This window comes from Sus scrofa, chromosome X (assembly GCF_054392235.1).
Source record: "Sus scrofa isolate SSC_HxYL_T2T_F1_AM1 chromosome X, Sscrofa_HxYL_maternal_Yorkshire_Landrace_v2.0, whole genome shotgun sequence".
Taxonomy (NCBI): domain Eukaryota; kingdom Metazoa; phylum Chordata; class Mammalia; order Artiodactyla; family Suidae; genus Sus; species Sus scrofa.
The window spans coordinates 2,197,501-2,223,555 of NC_139401.1; the positions used below are offsets into that span (position 1 = coordinate 2,197,501).

Genomic DNA, 26,055 nt, shown 5'->3' on the forward strand with positions numbered 1-26,055 from the left:
TTCTGAGACAACTGTCTAATCTGATCTTAACGACATCTGATTGCTGCTTCTCACATAGGAAGCAAGATCTTCCCCCACCCCCATGGCCTATCTCCTGAAAACATCTCTTGTGCGTTGACATATAGTGAATTCCCGGAATTTGCATCACGGGAACCAGCATTCCTCTCATCGGGTTATGTTTTTCAATGAAAAATCCTTGCCCAGTTGCTTAGCAACCTCCCTGGTTGTCAGATAAACAATGGTGATACCCTAGATGCTTTCTTAGGAAGGTGGTCTGATTCTCAGGATCTCATCCTTAGCAGAGCTGGACACAGATCTTCTGTCCCTGTGACCTCACCTCCAGCCCACTGCCAGTGACTAGGTGGCTTCTTCCTCCTGTTGAGCACACACCCTGGGTTTCTGCGTCTCCGCACAGAAGCTCCAAGAGGATCATTGTCTAGTGAAAGGTGGGTGGGATGAAGGCCCCGAGAGAACCACACCCATAATACAGTTCCTTCCCAAGGGCTGGAGCAGGGATGCGGGTCCAATTCCTTACCAAAAAAAAAAAAAAAAATACAGCACTAACGATGCAGATGTGGGGGCAAAGGCACATGAAGGTTGAAGGGTCGCTATTGAGAAACTGCGGAGAAGACACCAAAGACGCACCTGACTTGGGTCTACAGGTGGGGACAACTGGGCTGAAAGCACGGTCCATCTCTGCACAGACGCGAGGGCCCTCCCTCACTTAATCGGCCTTCCACTCCAGGAAACATGCATGTCTCTACAATTGTGTGACAGGCCACGTAGGCAGGGGGAAGTGGCAGATGAAATCAATCTTTATGTGGTGGGGGTGGAGGGGTAACCACAGCCTCCACCTGGGTGGTGACGACGGCTGGTTGTCTGGTTCAGCCTGGCCCAGACCTGCCAGGACCGCGTTCTCCTGGGGAGCCCCCTTGAGGGCTGGGTGAGCTCCCCGTGGACAGTGCCAGAACCACACTTGGCCACTGCTGCCCGCGTTTGGTGTGGAGGACACCTCTCTGCACCGGGAGGCCAGGTCCTCTTAACTTCCTCCAGCAAGCCCCGTGGGCCCGCCCTCAAAGCTCTGCTCTGTTCTCCTCTGGGGACCCCACCCGGGCAGCTCCAGGCTTTCACATCTTCCTTCCAAGCACCACCCTGCCTTGTAGCACTTCTGCACCTTGTTTTTGTCTAGTGAAGACTTAAGCTGACCTGAAGAGATGTTTTTCTTTGCCCTCTGCTCCTGAGAGGTGACTTCCAGGCCCTTGCAGTGTCCTGCTTTCATGGGGCAGGGGGGTGGTCTTTGCTCACTGGACCATTTAAAGATGTGATTTGTGCTATGTGGACTTTGGCCAGATCAGCTCCAAACTCCAAGAGCAGATGGAGACTATGTACATTATTATTCTGAACCTCTGGAAGGGGCTGGAGATGAAAGGGCAGACACATGTAGAGTAGGTGGTTGGGTACCAATACAATTGGGTGCCAGGGCTTGGGTGAGTTTCCCTGGTGGACAATAGTCCACGCATATTGTCACATGTTGATGCTGACATTGATGGATGGATGGGTGGATGGATGGATGGATAATTGAACTGGTGGATGGATGGATGGGTGGATGGATGGATGGATGAAATAAGAGATGGCTGGCTGGATAATTGAATTGGTGGATGGATGGATTGATGGATAATTGAATTGGTGCATGGGTGGATGGATGGATGGATGGATAACTGAATTGGGGGATGGATGGATCGATGGATGAATTGGGGGATGGATAGGTGGATGGATGAGTGCATGGATAGATGGATGGATAATTGAATTGGGGGATGGATGGATGGATAATTGAATTGGGGGATGGATGGATAACTGAATTGGGGGATGGATGGATGGGTGGATGAATTGGGGGATGGATAGGTGGATGGATGAGTGCATGGATAGATGGACGGATAATTGAATTGGGGGATGGATGGATGGATAATTGAATTGGGGGATGGATGGATAACTGAATTGGTGGATGGATGGATCGATGGATGAATTGGGGGATGGATAGGTGGATGGATGAGTGCATGGATAGATGGATGGATAATTGAATTGGGGGATGGATGGATGGATAATTGAATTGGGGGATGGATGGATAATTGAATTGGGGGATGGATGGATGGGTGGATGGATGGATGAATTAGGGAATGGATAGATGGATGAGTAGATGAATGGATGGATGGGCAAGTAGTAGCTGGGTGGATAGTTGGGCAGATGGGTAAGTAGATGGATGGGTGGATTAATGGATGGGTTGATGGATGAATTGGTGGATAGATGGATGGATGCATGGTGCCCAGTTTCTTCTCTTTCTGTCCTGGGGATGCACCGCCTGTATCATGGCTTTTCCTACTTCTAGACTCACCCTGGGCTCCTGACCTTAACAGGACAGCTCCATTAAGGCTGCAGGCACCTCCAAGCTAACTCAACCCTGCTGGGCCACCTGCCTCCCTGCTACTGCAAACTCCACTTTCTCCTGCTGATTTTCCCTGGTCATGTCCTCCATCTCCCCTGGTGGCCAGAGCCAGGGAGCTTGCAGGCACTCTCCTCCCAGCATCCCTGACCCCTGCAATCCAACCAGACACCCTTGACCAAGCTCTGAGCCCTTTACCCCACCCTCATCCTCCTTCCTTCATCTTCGACATCGCGGCAGTGCCCCCGCCGCAAGCTGCTGATCCCGCCGTCTGAAGTCACTGTTGAAAACCATATCATCAGGGGTTCCCGCTGTGGCTCAGGGGTAACAAACCCAACTCGTATCCACGAGGATGCGGATTCGATCCCTGGCTCCGTTCCATGGGTTGAGGATCTGGCGTTGCCGTGAGCTGTGGTGTAGGTCACAGAGGGGGCTTGGATCTGGCATGGCTGTGGCTGTGCTGCAGGCTGGCAGCTGTAGCTCCTATTTGACTGGGAACTTCCATATGCCACAGGTTCAGCCCTAAAAAAAAAAAAAAGCAAAAGAAAACCCTGTCATCACACCAGTGCTGCACCGTGAGGTCTCCATGGAACACTGCATCCTGTTGCATGAGTACTGCTGGGTCTGACTCAGCACAGGGGTTACTGTAGTGGCTGACTCAGCACTCTATATGTGCGCATCAGGGCTATGTTCATAGGTCTCACAATGCAGCCAGAGGCATTAATCACACATAATCCTTTTATACCTACAGGGACGATATATATGCATGTTATATATACATGCTGTGTGTGTGTGTGTGTGTGTGTGTGTGTAATTTGCAATATAACTTGCACATACACTTTTTTATATATACGGGGAATAATCCTGTAGGATGAATTACCAACATTGAGACGGAAATCTCAGAAAGAATGTGGGCACATTAGAAATGACCATTGATAGATTTTGTTGAATTTCCTTTTTCTGGCCGCAACACAAGCAGAGGAGAGCATGCCTTTCCCGCACCATCTGCAACTTGCAAGTTGCCTTTTTATTTTTACCCTGCTGCTCATGGCGCAAGAAATGGCATTAAAAGTTCGGGAATAAATGAAGATTTGACCAAGAAGAGACTGAGTGGCACATGGCGGATTTCATTAATAAGGCACCATTCATGGAGAACCACTGGGCTGATGCATTTGCTGAGGAGGCGGGACCCTCCAGACCTTGGCTTCAAGACCAGACCAGAGAATCAATATGGCAGAGCTCCCAAGAGAAGGGTCATCAAGGAGGTGGGTGCGCCACCTGGTGGAACAGAGTCGTTTTGCATAAAGTCTTGAGGTGTGGATGTGTGAGGCGGAGGGAGAGAGGGATGGCTATATTGGTAGAAGGGTCAAAGGGCAGATGGCAACGTGGGTGAGTGGGTGGATGGGTGGGTGGATGGATGCATGGACAGATAGGCTGACAAGTGGATGGGAGGGTAGAACATTTGATGGGTGGGCGGGTGGATGGATGGATGGATGGATGGATGGAAGGAAAGACAGACAGAGGAAAGGGTGGAGAGTGAATGGACACATCGATGGGTGGATGGGTGGATGAGTGGATGGACGGGCCAATGGGGAGATGGAGAGTGGGGTGGATGAATGGGTGGGTGGGTGATTGGAAGTACAGATGGATGGAGGGATGCAAGGATGGATGGGTGGGTGGTTGAATAGATGGATGAATGAATGGACGGTTGGATGAGTAGCAGGTGCATGGATCACTGTGAAGATGGATGAATTGGGAGGGAGGATGGATGGGTGATGGATGGAGGACGTGGATGGGTAGTTGGGCAGATGGATGAATTGGGAGGATGGATGGATGGATGGGTGATGGATGGAGGACGTGGATGGGTAGTTGGGCAGATGGATGAATTGGGAGGGAGGATGGATGGATGGGTGATGGATGGAGGACGTGGATGGGTCGTTGGGCAGATGGATGAATTGCGGAATGGGCGGATGGGTTGATGGGTGGGTGGATGGATGGGTGAGGGGGACGACAGAAGGATGAGTGGATTGTTGGATGGGTGGGCGGATGGGCCAATGGATAGATGAATAATGGCGTGGAGAAATGGATGGGTGGGCGAGTGGAAGGACGGATGGATGGATAAGAGGGTGGATAGACGGGTGCGTGCATTTGTAGGTAGAGGGATGGATAACCGGATAGACAGATGCATGCATACACATATTCATACACTTATTGACCACAAGCTTGCACTAGGTATTTTTCTTGTAGGAATAGATTCATGGGGCTCTCTGGACATGGCTCAAAGTGAAAGGAATGCCAATGCAGAGTGGGGACGGTGTCTAACCTGGAGGGAATTCTCTGAATCACAGGGAAGCCAGAGTGGGATCAGCTCTGGGTTCAGAACCAGACGTTCCGTTTTGCTTATATCAATTCTTTGTTTGGTTTTGTTTTGTTCTGCTCTGTTTTCCTTGGGGGGGGGGGCACACGAGGCATATGGAAGTTCCCAGGGCTAGGGGTTGAATGAGAGCTGCGGCTGTCAGCCTATGCCACAGCCACGGCAACACAGGATCCGAGCCGCATCTGTGACCTATGCCAGAGCTTCTGGAGCCTCAACCCACTGACTGAAGCTAGGGATTGAACCCACGTCCTCATGGGTATTATGTTGTTCCTAACCCACAGAGTCACAGCGGGAGCTCCCTGATCTCAATTCTTGGGGTTCCTCATAGAATGCCTCCATCCAGCCGGGACCTGGGTACCCAGGTCCGCCGTAATTAGTTACATTAGGATGAGGTCACCGTGGAGTAGGATGGGTCTAGTCTAATGGGAGCTGATGGGGTTCTCTGCTCCCTAGGAAAATAAGAGACACAGAGGCAGACGCCCACAGGAAGGGCGGTCCTGTGACGGTGAAGACAGCACAGGATACTGCCAGCCCAGGGACACCAGCAATTGCCAGCAAACCGCCGGGACCTGTGGGAGAAGCCTGGGAAGACCCCTCTTTGGAGCCCGCAGGAGGAACCCAGCCAGCCCGCACCCTGATTTCAGACCTCTGCTCTCCAGAACTGGGAGGGGGCACATTGCTGTTGTTTAAGCTTCTCTGTTGCAGGAAACATCTTGCAGCAGCCTTAGGAAACGCACGGAGGGATGAAAACAGCTGCTTAGCGAAGCGCAGAAAGGCCTTCATTTTCTGCACGGGGTGGAAAGGCAGGCTTTTCTGTGGTTAAGGCATGCGTTCCCGTGTGCTCATTCCAGGTGTATCTGCTACACACCGAGGTGTAACAAAGGACTCCACAGGTAGAGGCCTCAAACCACACCCATTTACCACGTCGCAGGTTCTGAAAGGCAGGGATCCAGGCAGGAGCTGATGGGGTTCTCTGCTCAAGGGTCACCAGGCCGAAATCAGGGCTGGGGGGAGGCGTCTCTTCCACGCTCCGTGGCTGTTGGAAGAATTCAGTGTCTTGTGCTGGAGCACAGAGATTGTCATCTCCCAGAAGCCACCTTTGCACCCCTGCCAAGTACTCTTTTCCCGCCAGGTACTTTGCTTCCTCGAGGCCACCGGGTTGTGTCTCTGCTGCTTCCAAGCACGCTGAGCTCGACACCTGATGAGGCCAGGCCCACCCGGGAGGCTCTTCCATGTGGTTGGCTTGACTCCGTGGATAAAGGACTTCAGTGACACCTGCAAAATCTCTTTGCCTTTGCCATGCAATCCCGGCAGTGACCCCTCGTCCTCCTCCCAGTCCGTGTCCGATTTAGACAGCCATGCGCTTTGGCCCCCCAGGACAAAGAATTAAGGCTGCAGGTCCAAGGGAACTTTGTTTTTTTCTGTTTCCGGGGAGCCTCCCAGGGAGGGAAAGTTTGCTCCAAAATGTAAAAGGACTTTGTCTGAGCATTTCCCACATGAGGACGATTGTCTGTCTTGCGGGTTCCATCAAAGTGACTGTCTCACAGTGTCGTTCGCGCTGCAAATTGCTGCATAGGATGCAGTGGGCAAGCAGGTTCCCCATTTAACAGCGGAAATCAGAGCTGCCATCCACCGGTGCGCAGCCTTTGAGAGAACGGCTTTCAAAAGAACAGCAAACACCGCTGCCTTCTCAGGAAGAGAAGGCAAAAGAAGAAAGCAAAGATGCATACCCCAAGGAGAAGCCTGGGTTCAGAGTGACCCCCCTCCCACAATGTGGGGGGCCCTGGAGAGCCTCTGTTTCCTCCTTGCTGGGAAGAGGGCATCATTGCATTTATTTCATGAACAGCATTTAGTGGGACGGTGTGACCTGCACGTACCAGACACCCAGCCAATACCCAGGAGCCTGTTTTTAGAAGCCCCCCTGACCTAGGGACCCCTCACCCACCCTCATGCCTTCGGAAGCCTTTGGCACTTCTTTACAGAAAAACAGAGGGTCTGCACTCCTGTTCCCCCACCTTAGATGCTCGGTTTGGGACTTGGGACATATTTGAAGCATCAGAATCACATGCCTTGGTTGTACAGTGCCTGCCATCAAGTGGGAGCTTAATAAGTTGCTGTTCATTAATGTACAAGTATAAATTACACAAACAAATAGTATTATGCATAAACTGTATACAAGATGTAGTTTATATAAAAACTCAGTATCTACCAAACACGTTCCATATAACACATAAAATATACTGATAGGAGTTCCTGCTGTGGTGCAGTGGGTTAAGGATCCAGCATTGCTGCAGCTGTGGTGTGGATTCAAACCCTGGCCTGGGGAACTTCCTTTTGCCATGGGTGCCGCGGAAAAAAGATAAAAAAATATTATATGTTTACACGTAAATTTTCAACACCATTTAACATTTACTTTAAAATAATAAACATATAAAATGTATTACGGAATGTATAAAAATAACATAATACCTAGTCTTATTTCCAAATATTAAGATAAGCATTACGAAAAAGTAAATATTAAACTGTAAAAAATGTAAAATGCAAAACTACTATACATTCACGTGAATAGTATATACTGAATGCAATTACACGTGTAACGGTGTTATACAGCTCATCAATACCTATAATAAGTAAATAAGTGCGTACCTAGCTTATAATTAAATTGTATTGGCATATGATGTGGGATGCATAATTGTATTAGCAATTGAGGCCCAAACACCCGGCCTCGACCCTAAGCCGGACGGCTTCGCCTTCCGACCCCAGGGGAGACCTTCGCGGGGCCAGAACTCAGGCAGCGGGGTGGGGGCAGGGCGGGCTTGCGCACGCGCAGTGCAAAGCCCGGGGTCGGCGAGGCCCGCTCACCGCGGCCCCGGAAGTCCCGCCTCTGTGGGCGGGGACAGGGCCGGGAGGAGAAACCCGAAGCCGCCGCGCGGCCGCATCCGCGGGCTCGGGCGCCGGAAGCGGAAATGCGTCACAGGGGCGGGCGGCGGCGGCAGCGGGTCGCGTCGGGGGCGCCTCCGGCGGACGGGGAAGGCGCCGCGCGGGGAGGCCGTGCCTGCCGGGGTCCTCGGGGACCCGCGGAGAGCTGGGGCCAGGGCGGCGGCGGCCTGGGACGCAGGCGGAGCCCCGCGCCGGTGAGCGCCGCCCGCAGCCGCCCCCTCCCGCGAGCCGGGCCGGGCGGGGGCGAGGGTCTCGGGGGCGGGGCCGGAGGCCGGTGTCTCGAGGGCCGGAGTCCGCTGGGGGTCTCGGGGAGGGCGCCCGGGGCCAGGGGACCCGGGGGTCGGGGGTGGGGAGCCTCATGAGCGGCGACCCGGGGGCCGGAGTACCGAGGGCCGGAGTCTGCGGGCGACCCGGGGCTGGATTATTGAGGGCCCGGGTCTGAGGAGCCGGGGACGGGCTGCCGGGGGGACGGGGGACCGAGGGCCAAGGTCTGCGGGAGGCTCGCGGGCGAGGACACCGAGGCTGGGAGAGGAGCCAGAGGCGGCGGGGGGCGATGGGCGTTCTCGGGAAACCACGGGTACTCAGGGACTGGGGGCCGCGTCAGAGGGGGGGGCGACGTGCGGACGCTGGGGGCACCGAGGTTAATGGGGCTGTCGGGGGTGGGTGCCGTGGTGACAGGAGGCAGCGGGGGAGAGGGTCGCGGGGGCTGGGGGTGGAGGTAATGAGAACCGTACAGGGGGGCCGCGAGGGGCTGGGGGTCATGCTCAGGGCCCGGGGGCAGCCAGTGACCAGCGTTCCCAGGAGGCAGCGGGGGTTGCCCCGTGTCCGGCCCTCCCTGTAGCCCTTGGGGTCTTGTGAGGCAGGGGTCGCTCGTCTCAGGTTCCAGCCCTTCACAGTGCCCCCGGCCCGGCCCCAGGTGGCTCTTCCTCCAGCTGCTCCTCCCGTCCCCTCCCCTCCCAGGGGGCCTCTGAGAGCTAACTGGTGGGCGGGCGGATGGCCAGGTGACCACCTGTGCTGTTTGGTTCCCGTGGGTCAGGCTCGCCACTGGTGCCTGGCTTTCTGGAAGGAGCCACTGGTCAGACCAGTTGGGCAGAGCCTGGGGAGGAAGGTGTGAGGGGGGGAGGGTGCAGGCGACTCCCACCCCCGGCCGGGCACAGCGAGGGCGCGTCTGCCCACAGTGGGGATACTGAAGTCGATGGCTGTCGGCTGTTTTTCTCTAGTCTGAAACTTCCTTCCTGTTTCTTCTTCAGTGGAAACACAAGGCCACCCCCCGCCGCACAGCCTCCCAGATGCCTGTTCTGGGCCGTCCCTTCCCCAGCGGTGGAAGTGGTGGGTGGAGTTGGCCTGCCCCCCATACACCGAGGGCGGGGACCCCGCTGCGCGGCCCTTTGATTGAAAGCACCAACATCTCAGGGCCTGCGGCCTCACCGGCCAGCCTGGGGACCCTCGTCCCGGTGCCCAGCTCTGACCGCGCGCGCATGTGTGTGTGTGTGTGTGTGTGTGTGTTTCAGGCCCAAGGTCCCGGCTATGGCCGCGGCCACCATTGTCCACGACACGTCTGAGGCGGTGGAGCTGTGCCCGACCTACGGCCTGTACCTGAAGCCCATCACCAAGATGACCATCAGCGTGGCGCTGCCGCAGCTGAAGCAGCCGGGCAAGTCCATCTCCAACTGGGAGGTGATGGAGCGGCTGAAGGGCATGGTGCACAACCACCAGTTCTCCACGCTGCGCATCTCCAAGAGCACCATGGACTTCATCCGCTTCGAGGGCGAGGTGGAGAACAAGAGCCTGGTCAAGGCCTTCCTGGCCTGCCTGGACGGCAAGACCATCAAGCTCAGCGGCTTCTCCGACATCCTCAAGGTGCGCGCGGCCGAGTTCAAGATCGACTTCCCCACCCGCCACGACTGGGACTCCTTCTTCCGAGACGCCAAGGACATGAACGAGACGCTGCCCGGGGAGCGGCCCGACACCATCCACCTGGAGGGGCTGCCCTGCAAGTGGTTCGCGCTGAAGGAGTCGGGCTCCGAGAAGCCCAGCGAGGAGGTGCTGGTCAGGGTGTTCGAGCGCTTCGGGGAGATCCGCAACGTGGACATCCCCATGCTGGACCCCTACCGCGAGGAGATGACGGGCCGCAACTTCCACACCTTCAGCTTCGGGGGCCACCTGAACTTCGAGGCCTACGTGCAGTACCGCGAGTACGTGGGCTTCATCCAGGCCATGAGCGCCCTGCGCGGCATGAAGCTCATGTACAAGGGCGAGGACGGCAAGGCCGTGGCCTGCAACATCAAGGTGAGCCGCCCCGGGCCCGCGCGGCGGGGGGCGGGGGGGCGGCGTTGGAGCCCTGCGGCCGCCCGGGCCGTGGAGCCTCGGGCACCGACATTGAAAAGCGGCCCCCGGCTTTCTTTTATAAAACCCGTGCCTCGGAGTTCCCGTTGTGGCTCAGCGGGTTAAGGACCTGACTAGCACCGGGGGGCTTTGGGTTCGATCCCTGGCCACGCTCCGTGGGTTAAGGATGCGACATTGCCACGAGCTGCGGTGTGGGTCGCAGGTTCAGCTCAGATCCGGTGTCGCTGTGGTGTAGACCTGCAGTTGCGGCTCTGATGCCTCCCCTCGCTGGGAACTTCCACATGCCGAAGGTGTGGCCTGAAAAGAAAAGAAAACGATTCTGTGTCTCGAGAGAGTTGGGGAGCTGATTGTTCCACGGGGGCGAGGGGGTGACCGCTGCACATGCTCGGAAAGGAGCCCCGGCCGGGCCGGCTGCACAGCCTGCTTCCCTCCCAGACGTCCCTTGAAACGAGACCCTGGCTTCTCTGACCATCAGCCAAGTGGGGACTGACTCGTGCTGGCTTTGCGACCACAGGGCAGCTGGCCTCGCAGGGGAGTGGGGGGTCTGGTGTGTGCGAGGCGGCAGGTGGTGGGGGGCTGGTGGGCCCCCTCGCTTAGCTCTTTTCTCCTGCTGAAGGCCCTTGGCGTCCGAGTTCCCAGCCTGAGTCTGGGAGGAGCTCAGCTCGGGGCGTCAGGCCCACGCGCACCTTCACTCAGGTGTGTGCGGGGGGGGCCCGGGAGCCCCCTCTCCGAAATGAGTCAGGGGGCATCCGCCTCGTGTGCGGAAGGAGCCCTCCAGGTCATTCCACCCTGCGCCCTTCTCTAAAGGTTTCTTTCGATTCCACCAAACACCTGAGCGATGCCTCCATCAAGAAGCGGCAGCTGGAGCGGCAGAAACTTCAGGAGCTGGAGCAGCAGCGGGAGGAGCAGAAGCGCCGGGAGAAGGAGGCGGAGGAGAGGCAGAGGGCCGAGGAGAGGTAGGCGCGGGCCGGGTGAGCCGGACCCCTCTGCGTGGGCGGCGGCCCCCGCCCGGTTGCCTGGTCCCGGCCTCCCTCCGAGCCGCCCAGGGCTGAGCAGGGGTCCTGCAGAGACTGGCAGAGCCTTGGCTGCTTTGCAGGGGTTGCGTTTGGGCCGAAGCTGCCGTCCCAAAGAGCAGTAGAGGCCCGGCGGCGCGGGCGGGCTGGAAGCAGGTGTCTTTCAGGGCCTTCGGGGGGACTGCGGTTCGGGGCTCTGCAGGCAGCGTCAGGTCCCGTGTCTCCCTGGCCGGGCGGTGTATCTGGGTTGTAAACACGTCTGCCCAGCGAGACTCCCTGGGCTTCAGGAGATAAGGAGCAGTCGTCCTTGTCCCGTCACGGCTGCTGTGCCCTGGGTGCTTCTTGGCGTGGGGGTGGGGGTGGGTGGGTGTCAAGGTGTCACGGGCAGGGCTTCTGTCTGGCCGATTTAGGACTTTTGTGGCCGATTCCTTCCCTATCAGCCTCTCCACTTACCTCTTGGCTGAGCTGACTTCACTCGCGGGGCTGTCAGCTTCCTGTTTGTTTTCCCTTCTCCCCGCTGGCAGGAACAGGTGCCGAGGTGTCCTTGCAGTTGGTGGGGAAACCCAGATCCAGGGTCAGGGTCCAGCCCGTGCTGCTGCTCCTGACGCAGCCGGTGGACGTCCCCAGGGGGTCGGCCTGCTGGCCGGGGATCGGGAGCCCACAGGGAGGCTGGCGTGGGGCCAGCCGAGGGTGTGCGTGCCGCGTGGCTGTCCTCCGGCGGTGGCGGCGGCGCTCACAGGGCTGTTTGCATCTCGACCTGGGCGAGGCTCAGGGACGTCCAGGCCCCCCAGCTCGGGTCCCCAACGGGCCTTGTCCTCGCGTCCCCAAGATGGCCCTTGATCGCAGGCCAGGAATCGCAGACGTTACCCCTCGGCGTTTCCGTCTCCTTCATCAGGGCGTCGTCGAGGTTCGGGTTGTGGCAGTTTGTGCTGTCGGCGTCGTGAGCCCGCCACACGCCCCACGGCGTTTCCAGAAGCAGCTCTGAGGTCCCGTTAAAGACACTTCCCTCGAGCTTGGTGGAGAAACGAGGGCAGGGAATTGGGCCGAGAGTGGCCTTTGAGGACAGAGGGTCAGATGGGTCCCCGAGGTGTGCTGAGGACACGGATTCACAGCTGGTGGCGTGGCCTCTGCTGCCGCCTGGGATGACACTGGCCGAGAGGTGGCAGGGCCGCGAGGCGGAGCCGGGCAGGCCTGGGGAGCCTCCGGGTCTGTCCTCTGTCACGGGTGAGGTGCTGGGTGTTCGGGCTCAGTCTGGATCCGCAGTCAGGCTCCTGGACTTGGCCTTTAGCCACAGTTTAGAGCCGTGGGCGCTCTGGGGCTCTTAGGGGACCCCTGGTGCCAGGGACCATCAGAGATGTGGCCTTCTGGCTGCTGTCACCCTCATTGCTTCCCACGTGAGCCTGGGCCGGCCTTTCCCTCTGTGTGGGGGCTTGGCTGGTTCCGGGGCTCCAGCACCCCTGGCAGCCGTGTGCCCCCATGGCCTCAGAGGGCTCCCCCAGGTGGCATCCTGCCCTGAGCAGCCGGGGGCTCTGCCCCTCCGCCCCCACCCCGCCCTGCAGGTTCCTGGAGAAGTCAAAAGCCCCAGCACTCGGGAGGCAGGCGTACAGTGTGACGCCCCTTGGTCTTCCACACCTTCCCTGGGGTCTCCAGCCATCCTGATGGCCTTCGATCCTCATCTGGGGGACCCCCCCCCCCCAGAAAGGATTGGTAGGGTCCAAGCCGGTGTGTGTGGTGTGTATGCGTGTGGCACAGTCATTGCCTGCAGGTAGTGCCCGTGGTGACCTCGCAGGGTGTCCCCAGGTGGTGTGAGCTGTCCTGCTGTCAGGACCGCTCCCCCTTCTTTAGGGACGGGCCCCAGCAAAGCGGGTCGGGTGTCTGTTACCGTGGTCTGCCTGTTCTACAGCATCCCGCGGAAGGGTCGTGCCATTGGCTCCGTGCTGCCTTCCTGTGGGCACGGTCCCCGGTGGGAACATCTGGGGCAGGGGCGCCCCCGCCCCTGAAACTCGTTTGTGTCCTCTGCAGCCACCCCACTGGGCGGCTGGGCTGTGTGGGGCAGGCAGCGTGTCCTGTGCAGGTGCGGCCCACCAGCGGGGGTGGGCCTTGTTCCAAGCTGCATTTCCAATGTCTTGTACCCCCTCCCCATGGAGTCCGGGCTGGGCTCGCACTTAGCCAGACTCTGCCCCGCAAGGCGATGGCCCCCGCCCCGCCCCCATGCGCCTCTGCGCTCCTTAACGTCCTTGGACTTGGACGTGGGGGTGAGACGCTGCGACGTCGTCTTTCCCGCGGCGTCCCCGCCGGCTCCGCTGAGGCCCTGGTGCCTGCGTCCCGCACAGGAAGCAGAAGGAGCTGGAGGAGCTGGAGCGGGAGCGGAAGCGGGAGGAGAAGCTGCGCCGGCGCGAGCAGAAGCAGAGAGACCGCGAGCTGCGGCGCAGCCAGAAGAAGCTGGAGAAGCTGCAGGCCGAGGAGCAGCGGAAGCTGCAGGAGAAGATCCGGCTGGAGGAGCGCAAGCTGCTGCTGGCCCAGCGCAACCTGCAGTCCATCCGGCTCATCGCGGAGCTGCTGAGCCGCGCCAAGGTACCTCCTCGGCGCTCCTGCGGGGCTCCCACCCCCGCTGGCTGCTGCAGCGCAGCCTGGAGGCGGGAGGGAGCGGCGCCGCGTCCGCGGACCTGAGACCCATGCAGCCTCCGCCCTCTCTTCCTGCATCTGCTGCGTCCTGCATGCTCTCAGTCTCTGCGAGCGAAGGTCTCCTCCAGTCTCCGCTAGGAGGCTGGGAGGGGCGGGGCCCGCAGAGCGACGCCCTCCCCGGGGCTCCTCCCATTCCGGCTTCAGCTAGGGCTCCGCCAGGTACCCCCGCGGGAGAACAGGCTGAGCCTGGTCCAGGGGCCGCGGCCGCGCTAGCCCCGGGAGGCCAGGGCCTGGCCGCGCGCGCCTTTCCTCCACGGCCGCGAGCCGGGCAGGTCTCAGCGCTGCTGTGCGGACCACTCTCCTGGTTCCTCCCACCCGCTCCTCCCGAAGGCCCGAGCGGTAACTCCTGCGCGCCCGGCCGGGGGCGCGCGGACGGACCTGGCCCCGCACTCCTGGTGCTCAGGCCGGCCGCGTGCCCCGGGAGGTGGGCGCGGGACGACCCTAACCTGTTGTGTGATTCCAGTTGTGATCAGCCCCCGGGAAGGAGCGTGGCGGGCGCGCTGAGACATGCAGCAGCTCGTTCTTGTTTCATGGTGAATATTGAAGACCGGCCAGGCCGCGCCCCGCCGCCCCTGCAGGCCTGGGCCGCCTGCGTCCGCAGGGGATCTCAGCTCCCTTCCCGGCGACCTTGCCCCCGGCAGCAGGCCCCGTCTGCTGTCTGTGTGGCCTGCGGGGACTCGGCCCGTCTGAAAGGCCTGCCCCGTGGTGGCCGTTCGGCTCACTTTGCCAGGGGTTTCCTTGCGCTGAGGCTCGCGGGCCTCGGGTGTGGTCGCGGTGGGCGGCGGGCCTCCCGCCAGGCCGCCCCCAGGCCCTGTGGGTGCAGGGTGTGATCAGAGCCACAGTGACCTGCATTCCCCTTGCGGCGTGGGCGTCCCGGAGGGCTCAGAAGCCCCGCTCAGCGTCCCCTCTGTCTGTAGGCGCTGAAGCTGCAGCAGCAGGAGCAGAAGGCGGAGACGCAGCGGCTGCAGCAGCTGGAAGAACGGCGGCGGCTGCAGGAGGCAGAGCTGCGGCGCGTGGAGGAGGAGAAGGAGCGCGCCCTGGGGCTGCAGCGCAAGGAGCGGGAGCTGCGCCAGCGCCTGCTCAGCATCCTGCTGGGCAAGAAGGCCGACGACCCCCGCGGCCCCGACGAGTCGGGTGTCTCGCGCGCGGCCCTGCTGCAGCCCGTGCTGGCCATGCTGCACACGGTGTCGGCCGGCTGCGTGGGCGCAGGTGCCGCTGCACTGCAGCCCCCTGCCGGCCCGGCGCCCGGCGCCCCCAGGGAGACCCCGCCCCAGCCGGTGGCCGACGGTGGCCCCCAGAACGTGAACGGGAGCGTCGTGGAGGAGGCCTTGGGCGCGGAGAGCCAGCATCCTCGCCTGGCGGCCCCCGACGACAGCCCCCCCGAGAAGAGGTGCCCCGGCGTCCTGGCCTGCATCCCCGACAACAGCCAGCAGCCTCGGGCGGTGCCCGCCGCCTGCGACCAGAGCGCGCCCCGGAAGGACGTCCGCTCCGAGCAGGACAAGTGCAACCGCGAGCCCAGCGGCGGCCGGGGCCGGGCCAGCGCGGAGCGCAGCGGCGACGACCGGCAGGCGCGGGCCAGGAGCCGGACGCGGCGCGCCGCCAGCCGGGAGGACGGCCGGCCGCGGAAGGAGCGGCGGCCGCACAAGAAGCGCTCGCACCAGGACGGCAGCCCGCACCGGCGCAGCGCCAGCTCCGAGCGGGGCCGCTCGCGCAGGTCCCACAGCAGAGACCGGCACGGCCGGCGGGAGCGCAGCCGGGACCGCAGGGGCAGCTCCAGCCGAAAGCGCAGCCGCCACCGCCGCACCGAGAGGTCGCGCTCCGGGTCCCCCAGCCAGCACCGCAGCGCCTGGAACAGGTAATGCAGGGCGGGCCCAGGCCGCCGCCCTCCGGGAGGCCCGGGACCCAGGGAGCGGCGTCGCGCTGCTGCTGCTCTGCTCGTCCCCACCCAGCACACCCAGGGAGCCACCGGGCGACCGGCAGCGGCCAGGCTCCTTTCCTCCAGACCCGCCGCCGCCGCGGTCAGAGGCGTCGACAGCCCCGAGCTTTAGTTTCCCTTAAAACTCCGATAGCTTTAACGTCGCCAGTCCTCGGAATCAGGAGCGAGGCGCGGGCCGGCGCCGTGCGGACCGCAGACCCACCGGGCACGGCGGGCGGGCAGCGCAGAAAAGCCCGCGCCTCTGCGCTCGCCCCTGGTACCGACTTCCCGCGGCTGCGCTCACGGTCCCTCCATCACCGCGGCCGCGTGGGCCCGCGTGGGGGCCGCCTCCCCACACGGCACCCGAAGGAGGAAGCCCCGCCCAGGACGCCTGTTGGGGGTTTGCCTTTCTCCCTTGTGTGTCACTTGAGCGGGCTGGGCACCAAGTTTGCTGGGAGCCGGAAGCGCTGTGGTGACTTCTGGGCCGGGAAGCCGCGAGTCCTGCAAGGCGGCAGCTCTGCCTCGCGGTCTGGTCAGGGGCGCGGGCGGGCGGGCGCGCGAGTGCTCCTTGCTGTCGGAGACGTTCACGTTTTCCACACCCGAGCGAGTCCGTGGAAAAGGAAGGTGGGGGCAGTTAGCTTTGGTTTCTAGTCCAGGTGAGCCTGTGTGGTTTTTTAAGAAGCTGTTTTGCTAAGTTATTTTTACTTGGAACGTTTCAAACAGATGTAAGGCTGCAAACTTGTTACCTTTTACAAGGTCTGCTTCTCCGGGTGAAGTTCACACTAGCCGTAAGGTCCACGTGGGGAGGACGCTGTTTATCCCAGCTTGCCTTTTTATGGTGAAATAAAGTCTTTTTTCCAATGAGCTGACGTTTCCCGTGCTTATGTGGTTTCTGGGTGGTTTTTAAGTTCCCTGGGCTCTGTCATCAAGCTGGGCCTGATTTCCGGGTTGGAAATGGATGGAAATCTTTGCTCGCTGATTTCTAAAGCGACGTTTCTCATGCTGTGACTTTTGTAAAAACAGCCCCCTGGGAAGAGAGCCAGGGCCGTCGGCAACCACGGCCTGCGGTTTGTTTACAGAGAAAGAACATCTAACGGGTTCACAGAAGCCGTCTTTAAAGCTGGTGCCATTTCAAAAGAGCAGTCACGAGTTCCGGCTGTGGCACAAGCGGATCGGGGGCACCTGTAGTGCCAGGACACGGGTTCGACCCCCGGCCCGGCACAGTGGGTTAAGGATCTGGTGTTGGTACAGCTGCCGCGTAGGTCACAGCTCCCGCTGGGAAGTGATCCGCGACCCGGGAACTCTATGCTGTGGGCAGCCATAGAAGGAAAAAAAAAAAAAGGAATTGAAAAGGTTCCCTTCCCACCTTGAGCCAAGGCAGCAGGTCAGTGTGGGACCAGGGCTGTGGTGAGCCCACCTCCCGCCTGTGTTTGAGTCAAACCCGGGTCTGAGCACCTGCAGAGGGGGGGCACATCCGGTGGGCACAACAGACTCTGTTCCCCTTCTGTGCACTGGTGTTTGTCTCCTAGGTCACCCGCTGAGCTGTGGGTGCAGGGCGAGATCGGATGCCCCGTGGTTGGAGAGGTCCCGAGAGGCCTCCCTGGGGCCCCTGCAGGGAGCCGCCGAACCTGTTTGGCTCCATCAGCAGCTCTGAGAACGTCCAGGGCTCGAGCGTCGCTGTGGGTGTCTGGGCTGTGGACGAGACGCCCCCCAAGCCTGGGGATCTCAAAGGAGCAAATGCAGGCCTGAGGACAAAGCCCGGGGGGGGGGGTGGAGGACGGGTCTGAAGTCGGGAGGTCAGCGTGTGCACGGGATTCAGGAAGCCGAATTGTAATCACGCCCCGCGTGGTCCTACGCAGTCCACCTCTCAGACCGCACAGCTACGGGCAGAAGGCAAGAGGGGGCTTGTCTGCCGAACCAGCGGGGGCTGCACCTGCCGAGCTGTCCGTTTCTGAGAGGGGGTGGCGTCGAGAGCTCCCGTGGTAGCGGCAGGTGCATCTCCTTGAGGTCCCTCCCTCCTGCCTGTGGTGGTTGCTGCTGTGCAGGGTGCCTGCAGGGGAAGGACGGTCATGGCTCCCGGGAGAAGGGACGCCTTCGGTCCTCAGCTGTGCCCTTCCTTTTCTTTTAAGTGTAGCGTTGAGGTACAGGGTTGTGCCAACATCTGCCGTCCAGCGAAATGACCCAGGCACACGCATACATACCTTCCCTTTTTGATCTTCCACCCGGGTCTATCCCAGGAGGCTGCAGCGAGGTCCCTGTGCTGGACGGCAGGACCTCATGGCTTAGCCATCCTCAAGGTCAGAGTTTGACGACGCCCTTCGTGACCTGGACCATTTTTTCCTTGTTCTGAAGTCTGTTCGGGGTAAACGGGGAGGAAGGGACTGGATGGAAAGAGGCGTGGGTGATGTGTGTGTGCCTCCTTAGACACACCCAGTGTCTGAGCGTGTCGGGGAGAGAGAGGGTTTTGGCACAGTTACGCCCAGTCGGCAGGCCAGGCTCTGCAGAGGAGAGGACAGCAGTGTTTTCCTGTAACGGGACAGACTTTTAGAGGCCACGCCATTAACACTGAGGATTCAGGGGGTCCCCACTGTGGCTCAGAGGTAACAAGCCCAAGTCGTATATCCATGAGGGTGTGGGTTCAAGCACTGGCTTCACTCAGTGGGTTAGGGATCTGGTATCTCCATGGCTGTGGTGTAGGCTGGCAGCTGCAGCTCCAAGTCGACCCCTGGCCCAGGGACTTCTATATGCTGCAGCTGTCGCCATAAAAAAAAAAAAAAACTAAAGATACGAAAGAATGAGGATTTGGGAACCTGGCTTTGAACTGTTTCTCCGAACCCCTCCATCCGTGAGGCCGAGGCACGGACTCGAGTGGCGTCTTTGGACACATTGTCTCAGGCTTAAGACACTTCTCTCTGTCACTGAGGGTTACGGCATCTGGGACCCACATGCCCTGGTTCGGCTTCCACCAACCGCAGCCCGAGTACCCTGCGTATTATCCATGCATGTGGAAACAGGAGCCGGGCTGCAGGACTTGAGCATACGTGCTTTTTTTTTTTGGCTCCATGCTTAGCATGAGGAAGTTCCCAGGCCAGCGATCGAACCCGTGCCACTGCAGCCACCTGAGCCACAACAGCGACAACGCCAGGTCCTTAACCCACTGAGCCACCGGGGAACGCCAACAATGTTTTTTTTTCTTTCTCTTTTGGCTTTTCAGGGCCGCAGCCGTGGCATATGCAGGGTCTCGGGCTAGAGCTTGCATTGGAGCTGTCGCTGCCGGCCTGCGCCACAGCCACAGCAACGCAGGATCCGAGCCACGTCGGCGACCACCACAGCTCCCGGCAACGCCAGGTCCTTAACCCACTGTGTGAGGCCGGGGAAGGAACCTGCCTCCTCATGGATACAACTCGGGTTCGTTAGGGGAACTCCTCCAGCAGGATCGTGAAACCAGATAAATGAGCCGCTGTGCCCCCGCAGGTGGAACCTCCTCCTAGGAGCCAGTTGGACGGAGGGTTCGCAGGCGCAAAGACGTCGGAGGTGAGGAGGGTGGTCCAGTCTCCCGGCTCCACGCCCACCCCGCCCTCCTGACGGCGGCTCACCTCCTGTCGTCTCCCAGGGTCCTGAGTGCAGGTGCCTGGGTGCCAGGGCCCACGACTGCCCCGGTCAAGTCCCAAGCCCCAGACTGGGCAAAGCTCCCCCGCCACCCCCAGGCCCTCAGGTGTGGAGACCGTCTCCAGCGGCCGGAACCGTGACCCAATGGGAGTGGTTTTCACGACGGGTGGGACCTGACACACTGGGGGCGTGCACGCGCAGATCTGCGCACCAGCAGCGGCTCCTGGAACCTCGATGCCAAGGGGCGACGGGGCTTTCATTTTCTTCGATCCTCTTGTTTTCTCGAAGGGTCGTGGCAGGAAGTGGCAGGCAGGCGCGGAGTCGCAGATGTTAGGGATTAGCTGTGGGTCTTCGTTCTGATGAAACGGGCTTGTATTCAAGGGCCCGGGAGTGAGGGAAGCATTTTGTTTCTATTCTTTTTAGGGCCACACCTGCAGCACATGGAGGTTCCCAGGCTAGGGGATGAAATCGATCCCACAGCAACGTGGGGTCGGAGCCACGCCCGCGACCTACACCACAGCTCACGGCGACGCCGGATCCTTCACCCACTGAGCGAGGCCAGGGATGGGACCCACATCCTCATGGATGCCGGTCAGGTGCTTAACCCTCTGAGCCACCGTGGGAACTCGCAGTCACTCAATTCACATGTTCCTCTTTCCATGTGACGGGGATCATAATCTCACTTTCGGGAAGTAAAAACTACCCCCGTTTTATCATGGTTCCCGCCGGAGGAGGCCTGGGGCAGCTGCTGTGGGACTCAGTGGAGCAGCTTCTCAAATATGAAACGTAGAACCAGCTTGGGGCCCAGACGGCCCTCCTACTGGACACCAGGGGAAATGGATACGATTGGCCAAGAGAGGTGTGCACAGGAACATTCAAGAGTCTTGTCTACCGGGACCATGAAGGGCACCAGCCCAAGTGTCCATGGATGGACGGGTGGTTGTTAGATGGACAGTGGATGGTGGGTGGGTGGGTGGGGGGATGGATGGAGGGTGGATGGATGGATGATGGATGGACGGATGGGTGGGTGGGTGGGTAGATACACAGAACGGGATCCATCCACACGGCGGAGTATTATGCAGCCATGAAAAGGAGTGAAGCTCTGACACAGGCTGCCACATGGATGGACCTTGAACCCACGATGCTCAGGGAGAGAAGCCAGACCAGGAGGACACAGAGTGTGGGACTCCATAGATACGAAACATCCAGAACAGGCAAACCTCCAGACAGAAGGCAGCTGAGTGGCACCAGAGGCCGGGGGCAGGGGTTGGGGGCTGGGGCTGATGGTTCATGGGGACAGGTTCTTCTTTAGGGGCTCAGAATGTTCGATAGACCTAACAGCTACACAAGACTGTAAATGCCCTAATAGCTTCGGAGTTGTTTGCCCGAAATGCTTAAAAGGGGCATTTTATCTCATGTGCATTTCGCCCAAAGGAAGACCTGAGATGTGTGTGATTTCTCCTTCCCTGGGAGCTTAGGGGGCACTTGGGTGTAGCCCCATTGTTGAACCAAACCCAGGTCGGCTCGCCCGCCCGCAGCGAAGCCTGTGGAGAATGAAAGGGCTTCATTGCAGGCGCCAACGAGTAAGGCGTCTAGGAAGCAGGTGTTTAAGAGACCAAACTCCCGGAGGGTTTCAGCAAAGCATCCTCGAAGGCAGATGAGGGAGGGGCGGCCTGGGTGCCAAAGGAGCTTGTGCACCGATCTCTGATTGGCTGGGGGTGGGCTCACGGGGCGGGGTCACAGGGGTTAATTCCATCCATCCTTAGGAGTCCTGGGGGCTGGAGTCCTGGGGGCTGCGAAGCTCAAGTCATTCAATCAGTAATTCATTTCTTCCAAGTGGTGGTGCTTTGAGCGTTTGAAAAACAACTCGGGACCCGGGCATCGGGTTCTGTTATCCGCCTGTTTCAGGGAGGCGCTGCCGCCGACGCCGAGGGAGGGGTGGGACCGGAAGGCCCCTTGGGGTCTTGTAGGTTACGCGTCCCTGCAGCTGGGTCTCTGCAAAGCTTGCAAAGGCTGCTTTGGTTCCAGGGCGAGAGCGGGCGGCAGTTCCCCAGCGTCACCTGGGCCGCGGGGAGGAGCGGAGGAAGGCGTGGCCCCCGCCCGCCCATCTGCGCTGCTTCGTCCAAGCCCAGGCTCACAGCCGGGGGCGGGGGGCTCCCCCCTGCTCCCCCCCTTCCCTACACCAGCTCAGGGTCTTCCGACCCTTAGAATTCCCACCCCCACGCCCCGCAGCGAGAAGCAGACTTACCTGCTGGAAGGAACAGGCGCCATCCACCACCAACCCCAACTCACGGTAACTGGTAAGAAAGCTGTGTGGGTTTCCTGGGCAGCCGGAATAAATGACCCTAAATCCTCCCCCATCCTGGGGACCAGACGTCTGAGGTCAAAGGGTCCCAGGGCCACGCTCCCTCTAGAGGCTCCAGGGCAGGGTCCTTCCTGCCTCTGCCAGCTTCTGGGAGCTCCAGGTGGCCCTGGGCTGGTGGCCGCCTCCCTCCCGTCTCTGCCTCTGTCTTCCCGTGGCTTCTTCTCTGTGTCTCTCAGGAGGACACTGTCCCTGGATGGAGGCCCCCCTCATCCAGGAGGACCTCCTCTCAGACCCTTCCCTTCATCACACCTGCAAAGACCCTGTTTCCTAATAACTTCTCATTCTGAAGTTCCAGGAAATTTAAGGCGACACTATTCAACCCAGTGCAACATCTCAGTTTCAGAGCTGTTAACTTTTTTTTTTAATGTTCATTTTGGAATTGATGCAGCCGTTTCTCACCTAACGTCTGAATTGTGTTGAATCAGTGATTTTCCACCTTCCTTCCATGTCACTCACCCCAGGAGTGGTTTTTTTTTGTTTGTTTGTCTCCCGGCCACAGCCTCGGCATATGGAAGTTCCTGGACTAGAGACTGAATCCAAGCCGCAACTGTAAGCTTGGCTGCAGCTGCAGCAACACTGGATTCTTTAACCCACTGTGCAGGGCTGGGGCTTGAACCCACACCTCCCCAGCGACCTGGGCTGCTACAGTCCGATTCTTAACCCACTGCACCTCAGCGGGAACTCCAGGGAGTGTTTAAAAAGCCTGAAGCCCGACTTCCTTCCTCGGCGGCGGGGGGGGGGGGGGTGTCTCTCTTCCAGAGGCCCCCTCCCCCAGCTGGCGCCCACGTTCAATCAATCAAGGTCGAGGATTTTGCCAAGGAGAGGATCTCATCCTCTCAGGAGTTTCCATCGTGGCTCAGCCGTTAATGAACCCGACTGGTATCCCCGCGGACGAGGATCCCATCCCTGGCCTCTCTCGGCGGGTTGAGGATCCTGCGTGGCTGTGGCTGCGGTGTAGTCCGGCAGCTGCAGCTCTGATTTGACCCCTAGCTTGGGAACCTCCCTATGCCGCAGGTGTGGCCCTAAAGAAAAAGAAAAGCGGAAGAAAAGGAGCTTGGCCTCCTCTTTTTCCTTCAATCCCAGCTCGGGTCCTGAGGTCAGCGGCGTGTGGCCCTTCCTTAACCCTTTGCACACGTGTCCTTGGGGTGATGCACAGGTGCACCTTGGGGTGTCCTAGTGCCTAGAGCAGGAACTGTGTGGACCTATTTGTATTTACGTGTTTCTTTTTATGGCCACACCTGTGGCATATGGAGGTTCCCAGGTCGAATCAGAGCTGCAGCTGCCAGCCTACACCACAGCCCCAGCCACACCAGATCCAAGCCACATCTGCGACCTACACCACAGCTCATGGCAATGCCAGATCCTTAACCCACTGAGGAGGGCCAGGGATCGAACCTGCATCCTCATGGATACTAGTCAGGTTCTTAACCCAGTGAGCTGCAATGGGAACCCCTGGATTTTTTTTTTTTAATTTAAGATTTTTTTTTTTCTTTTTAGGGCCGCACCTGCGGCATATGGAGGTACCCAGGCGAGGCAAGGGGTCGAATCGGAGCTACAGCTGCTGTCCTCCCCCACAGTCACAGCAACATGGGATCTGAGCTGCATCTGCGACCTACACCACAGCTCAAGGCAACACCGGATCCTTAACCCACTGGGGGAGGCCAGAGGTTGAACCTGCATCCTCATGGATCCTAGTTGGGTTCATTAACCGCTGAGCCGCAAAGGAAACCCCAGCTTTCAGAAGTTTATTGGGGGCGAGTTGCCTTACGGTGCTGTGTTAGTCTCCAGGGGCAGCGAGGTGGCTCAGTTCTAGGCAGACTCGTATCCGTTGCTTTTCAGGTGCGTTCTGCCGACAGGTTCTCACACAGCATCGAGTGGCATTCCCTGGGCTGTATGGTGGGTCCTTGTTACCCACCCCGTGTGCATAGAGTCGTGTGCATGTGTCGGTCCCCAGCTCCCAGGGCATCCTTCTCCTCCCCTTGGGAACCGTATGGTTGGTGTCAAAATCTTTGCGTCTGTTTTGCGAACAAGCTCCCTGTGTCAGTTTTTCCTTGTTGTCTTTTGTGGGGGTTTTTATTAACTTTTTATTATAATTCATTTACCGCGCTGTGTCCACTTGTCCATACAGCCGTGGTCCAGTCATACATATATACGTGCATTCTTTTTCTCACGTTACCCTCCATCCTGAAAGGCTTCATCTTCGGAGACCTTACACGGTTGTGCTTACGTTGATGTTACAGATGTTTTTTTTTTTTTTGGTCTGTTCTAGGGCCGCACCCGCGGCATGCGGAGGTTCTCAGGCTAGGGGTCGAGTCAGAGCTACAGCTGCCAGCCGACACCACAGCCACACAACGCCAGATCCCAGCTGTGTCTGCGACCTACACCACCGCTCATGGCAATGCCGGATCCTTCACCCGCTGAGCGAGGCCAGGGATCGAACCCACAACCTCATGGTTCCTCGTCGGATTCGTTAAGCACGGAGCCACGACAGGATCGCCTGATGTTAGAGTTTTTTTTAAACACGAAGGGTTGTTTGTAAGGAACACAGCCAACACTGTTTCCCAGCCCCTGGAACTTGGCAGCAGGGGGGAGCAGTTGGGGTCCCGTTGTCTCCCTGTATGTGTGATGGGCGTGGGGGCTCCGGGAGGCAGAGGCGGGGGATGCCAGGGACAGCTGGCCGTGCGTCTGCGTCCAGCCTGGCGTGGCTCTGCCAAGCCTGCTTTCTTGCTTTGCTTCTCCCTGGGTTTCCATGCCTGGGCGGGAGCTGCCTTACTACGCGTCCCCAGCTGGCCCTTTGCCTATGGCATGTGTTTCACAAAAATCCAAGGTTTGGGGTCCCCTGGCATAGGGCAAGTCTATTGGCGGCGTTTCTCCAGCCGCGTTTGCTCCTGTCATGTCTCTGTGTCACATTTGGGTGATTCTCACTAGAGTTGAAGCTTTTGAATTGTTATTATATTGGTTATGGTCTGGGTGATTTTTGCTGTTCCTGCTACAATTTGTGGACGCCTCAGAGGATGGCGAGCATTGCTTTAGGGAGCAAGTGTTTGCTTTTCTCCCCCCTTTTAAAAAGTTGATTTGCAACGTTCTGTTAATTTCTGCTGTCCGGTCAAGTGATTCAGGTTATGTATTCCTGTATATAATGCATACATATGTAGATAGATACATGCACACAATGCATACATGTGCAGGTAGATATATGCACACAATGCATACATGTGTAGGTAGATACATGCACACAATGCATACATGTGTAGGTAGATACATGCACACAATGCATACATGTGTAGGTAGATACATGCACACAATGCATACATGTGTAGATATATGCACACAATGTTTAAATATTTAGATAGATATATGCATATAATATATACATATGTATACATCATATATGCCTACATATAATGTATACACATGTACACACACACATAATGTAAACATGTCTGTAGACACGTAATATAGACGTATCTCTATAGGTATAGGTATATATAAAATCTGAAATAGTATGTAGGCTCTATGTACATAGACTGTGAAGAAGAGTACATACACTTTTTCAGATTCTTTTCTGGTAGGGTCTCTCCCAGGAGACTGCGTGGAGTCCCCTGTGCTGTACAGTAGGACCTGACTGTTTATCCAGCCTCTACCTATTAGTTTGCATCAGCGACACCAAGCTCCCATTCCCTCCCTCCCTCCCTCCCGCCGCCGCCTTGGCAACCCGCAGTCTGTTCTCCAGTGATAAAGTGTTTCCTGAAGCTCCGTGCACTGTTGCTTTGAGACATAGTGCTGCTGCACCCTTAATAGACTATAGTCTCGTATACACATAACTGGGAAAGCAGATAATTTGTATCACTCCCTGCGTGGCACGGGAGGCTTTAAGGGGGAGGCCAGGAGCCAAACCCACAATCTCTACTCATGTGCTTTTTTTCTTTAAAAATAGCTTTGGAGTTCCCACTGTGGGTCGGGGGTTAAGACCCTGACCTTGTGTCTGGGAAGATGCGGGTTCGATCCCTGGTCTCGCTCCGTGGGCTAAGTATCCAGCATTGCTGTCAGCTGTGGTGTAGGGTGAACATGTAGCTCAGACCCGCGCTGCTGTGGCTGTGGTGTAGTCGGCAGCTGCAGCTCTGCTTCGACCCCTAGCCTGGGAACCTCCATGTGCCGCAGGTGCAGCCCGACTAAGGAAACAACAGAATGGAATGGAATGGACTCGACTAGACTAGACAGCGCAGCCTTCCTGGGGAGGCAGTGCATGTATGAGGCAGGGAACCTGTGATAGGTCTCTGTATTCTCCCTTTAAATTTTGCTGCGAGCCTAAGGCTATTCTTAACAAAGTCTTAAAGAGAAACAATCCCCATGCCGTAATTTCCACCC

The 26,055-nt window shown here is 58.7% G+C and overlaps 2 protein-coding genes and 1 non-coding gene across 4 annotated transcripts in view; all 3 read left to right on the plus strand.

Annotated features, from left to right (window-relative positions):
• LOC110257914 (uncharacterized) overlaps nucleotides 1-7,492 on the plus strand; it is a 21,279-nt gene extending 13,787 nt beyond the window's left edge. Inside the window, exons 3-4 of the transcript XR_014834870.1 lie at nucleotides 3,417-3,702; nucleotides 5,268-7,492. This is a non-coding gene — a transcript (uncharacterized LOC110257914). The remainder of the gene's footprint in view (nucleotides 1-3,416; nucleotides 3,703-5,267) is intronic.
• Nucleotides 7,493-7,777: 285 nt separating this feature from the next.
• AKAP17A (A-kinase anchoring protein 17A) lies at nucleotides 7,778-16,577 on the plus strand. Of its 2 annotated transcripts, XR_014835188.1 has the most exons (6): nucleotides 7,778-7,948; nucleotides 9,266-10,043; nucleotides 10,908-11,056; nucleotides 13,447-13,687; nucleotides 14,262-14,331; nucleotides 14,716-16,577. XR_014835188.1 is itself a non-coding variant. In XM_021081363.2 (5 exons), exons 2-5 carry the CDS (start codon nucleotides 9,282-9,284, stop codon nucleotides 15,655-15,657), a joined length of 2,094 nt encoding a protein of 697 aa, XP_020937022.2. In that variant the 5' UTR covers nucleotides 7,778-7,948; nucleotides 9,266-9,281; the 3' UTR covers nucleotides 15,658-16,577. The 2 variants fall into 2 exon arrangements, 1 of the variants encoding a protein (XP_020937022.2); XM_021081363.2 differs by lacking the exon at nucleotides 14,262-14,331.
• A 4,746-nt stretch (nucleotides 16,578-21,323) lies between these two features.
• The window catches only part of LOC146394436 (acetylserotonin O-methyltransferase-like), a 35,540-nt gene continuing 30,808 nt past the window's right edge, over nucleotides 21,324-26,055 (plus strand). Inside the window, exon 1 of the mRNA XM_085008492.1 lies at nucleotides 21,324-21,622. The gene's annotated coding sequence lies outside the window, so the exon portion shown is untranslated. The remainder of the gene's footprint in view (nucleotides 21,623-26,055) is intronic.

Coding starts and splice junctions, on each gene's coding strand:
- AKAP17A (XM_021081363.2), top strand. CDS start 9,282: ATGGCCGCGGCCACCATTGTCCACGACACGTCTGAGGCGGTGGAGCTG. Junction 10,044..10,907: donor CCGTGGCCTGCAACATCAAG/GTGAGCCGCCCC, acceptor CCTTCTCTAAAG/GTTTCTTTCGATTCCACCAA. Junction 13,688..14,715: donor AGCTGCTGAGCCGCGCCAAG/GTACCTCCTCGG, acceptor CTCTGTCTGTAG/GCGCTGAAGCTGCAGCAGCA.